The 2,500-nt window shown below is 46.9% G+C and overlaps 2 protein-coding genes across 2 annotated transcripts in view; one reads left to right on the top strand and one right to left on the bottom strand.

Moving 5' to 3' along the window:
- The window catches only part of LOC119576104 (isatin hydrolase-like), a 5,527-nt gene extending 3,813 nt beyond the window's left edge, over positions 1–1,714 (bottom strand). The window contains exons 1-3 of the mRNA XM_037923655.1: positions 1,505–1,714; positions 277–398; positions 15–156 (exon numbers count right to left, since the gene is read on the bottom strand). Coding sequence (XP_037779583.1) covers positions 15–156; positions 277–398; positions 1,505–1,668 — 428 coding nt within the window. The 5' untranslated portion in view covers positions 1,669–1,714. The remainder of the gene's footprint in view (positions 1–14; positions 157–276; positions 399–1,504) is intronic.
- LOC119576103 (serine--tRNA ligase, mitochondrial-like) overlaps positions 1,662–2,500 on the top strand; it is a 14,628-nt gene continuing 13,789 nt past the window's right edge. Inside the window, exon 1 of the mRNA XM_037923653.1 lies at positions 1,662–1,799. The gene's annotated coding sequence lies outside the window, so the exon portion shown is untranslated. The remainder of the gene's footprint in view (positions 1,800–2,500) is intronic.

The raw sequence follows: 2,500 nt of genomic DNA, 5'->3' as shown, positions 1-2,500 counted from the left end.
TTCCCTTTCCTCACCTGCTGCCCCAGCCGGTCAACACGAAGACCACCACGCCGTCGGGAAGAGGTCCATTCACTTCCGTCCACCTGGTAATATCGTCCACAGTCAACTCAGCCAGAGGGTTCTTCTTCGCTTTCTCCTGGATGTCCAGCACAACACCTTTAAAAAATTATTTGTTATTTCCATATTTTCGAAAAGAGTCTACATTTTTTTTATCCGATTGTTTTTGTGTTATGCGTTATTTTATTTCTTGAGCTTTTTATTCCAGTCAGTACTCACCTGGGCCCATCAAACGCGACAGAGGAATGTCATCGACGTGCCACCTGTCTTTAAAAAAGTGTGCCGGTGCATCGATGTGGGTTCCAGCGTGCTCGGCCAAACAAATGTTGTTAGCCTCATACCTGAAACAAACAAACTTAGGAGAAAAAAATACAGAATACGGATTTCTGTAATCGTCAGCCTGAGTGAGTGCCGCCCTAGAAGACTAACATCCTTGGCAAGATAAAGCTTATGAAATGTGTCAAGACATTTGTCTTCCAGGGCAACGGGTCCCACTGAGACGGATGATCACTGCAGTTGACACGTATATCCATGCCACCTCAGAATTTCCCAGCAATACCTTCATTAGTAATGGTTTACAAAATGACCTTACTCTTCTGAGACCATATTACACCAGCCAACAACCTTGGGCACTCCTGGGAATCCACAAAAGGCGTCGTATGAACCAAAATAATTTTTAACCACAGGAGCGATCCGCCACCCGATCGCCGTGTACTCGAGCTCTGCACGGGATTTTTTTTTTCACGCATGCCTCCATACACGCAAGCACACGCCAACCCCTCCCCACCCCCAGACACGCAAGCACACGCCAACCCCCCCCCACCCCCAGACACGCAAGCACACGCCAACCCCCCCACCCCCAGACACGCAAGCACACGCCAACCCCCCCACCCCCAGACACGCAAGCACACGCCAACCCCCCCACCCCAGACACGCAAGCACACGCCAACCCCCCCCACCCCCAGACACGCAAGCACACGCCAACCAACCCCCCAGACACGCAAGCACACGCCAACCCCCCCCCCCCCAGACACGCAAGCACACGCCAACCCCTCAGACACGCAAGCACACGCCAACCCCTCAGACACGCAAGCACACGCCACCCCCGAGACACGCAAGCACGCGCCCCCCCCCCCTAGACACGCAAGCACATGCCACCCCCCCAGACACGCAGACATGCCTCCATACATGCATTTATTTGCCGCCATAAACGCACGCTTCCGTACACACATGCATGCTTCTATATAGCAGCATGTATACATATATTTATTTTCTTCTTATTGATAATCAACTAGAACAATGACTTATTTCTTAAATTATATTACCACCCTATTTCATTAGCATGCAAAGTTTTCTAAGAAAACCATGTTTAAGCCAACAGTGGAGTTGACAGTCCTTAAATTATGTCCTTTCTGTTCTAAAAATGATCTTATCTGGAATAACTTACCAATATCCTTTCGCTGTCTCTCCTTTGGCAACCACTTCAACAGTTACCGGTATAGCTGTTGGCCAGTACATAGTATCGTTGTGTAGGCTGTGACTTAAATCCACGTAGGTGAGACTGAGACATTCACTGAATAACATGGTTAAAATGATGTGAAGAAGAGCCATTCTGCAACTGATACTTTTCAAGTATTCGTTCAATTTTCTTCCTAGGGCCAAGGAGGATGTTTTCCGACTGAGGACCAAGGTCAGGAACGAATATTTACTCCATGCCCGAGATGCTAACTAGTGAATTGAAGGTAAGATCGAGTTGCCACTTGCTACTTTGGCCCCATCGTCGGTCGTTGTAAAGTAATTGATGAGGTCATGTTAGTGTCTGTTGTTCACTTTCCTCATTGTCCGAGTATCATATAATACAACGGACCGGTTTTCACGTTAAACTTTTTGGGGAGATGTATTGAGTAGAAAAAGAAGCAGCGAGACCAGAGATAGGCATACCGGTCACAGGCAGTGGTAATACGAAATTTTCAAGGTTCTCTAGGAGGAGACTTTCCCTCTCTCTCTCTCACGCATCAGAGATAACCGTTTCCCTTGACAGGACTTCACTATCGAAACTAACAGTCAACGCCTTTGTCACTCTTGAAATCCGTAGAATACTTGGAAATAATATAGGAGTATGCTGACCATGGCAAACTTCAAGTACAGGGAGGACTGTTGAATTCTGACTTAGGGGGCATAGTCGTTCGCTTGTCTCTAACACGGCCTCAGCTTGTGTTTTGATCTTCACCCATTACTTTGCAAAAAATGGGTTTATGGCGTCTTTATCAACTGGTCCTCCTGTTCTATACGTTCAATTCTGTTATTTCATCTTTGGGAGTACGAAATCCTATGTAATCAATGACGTATTTAGCTGCATCATCAACAAGCTATAACCATCCATAACTACGGTGTGTGCGTCATTTTACCATGGCTGTATGATGCATATCTTTACCGGAGTTGT

This window comes from Penaeus monodon, chromosome 8 (assembly GCF_015228065.2).
Source record: "Penaeus monodon isolate SGIC_2016 chromosome 8, NSTDA_Pmon_1, whole genome shotgun sequence".
Taxonomy (NCBI): domain Eukaryota; kingdom Metazoa; phylum Arthropoda; class Malacostraca; order Decapoda; family Penaeidae; genus Penaeus; species Penaeus monodon.
This window is presented reverse-complemented; position numbering and strand designations above follow the sequence as displayed.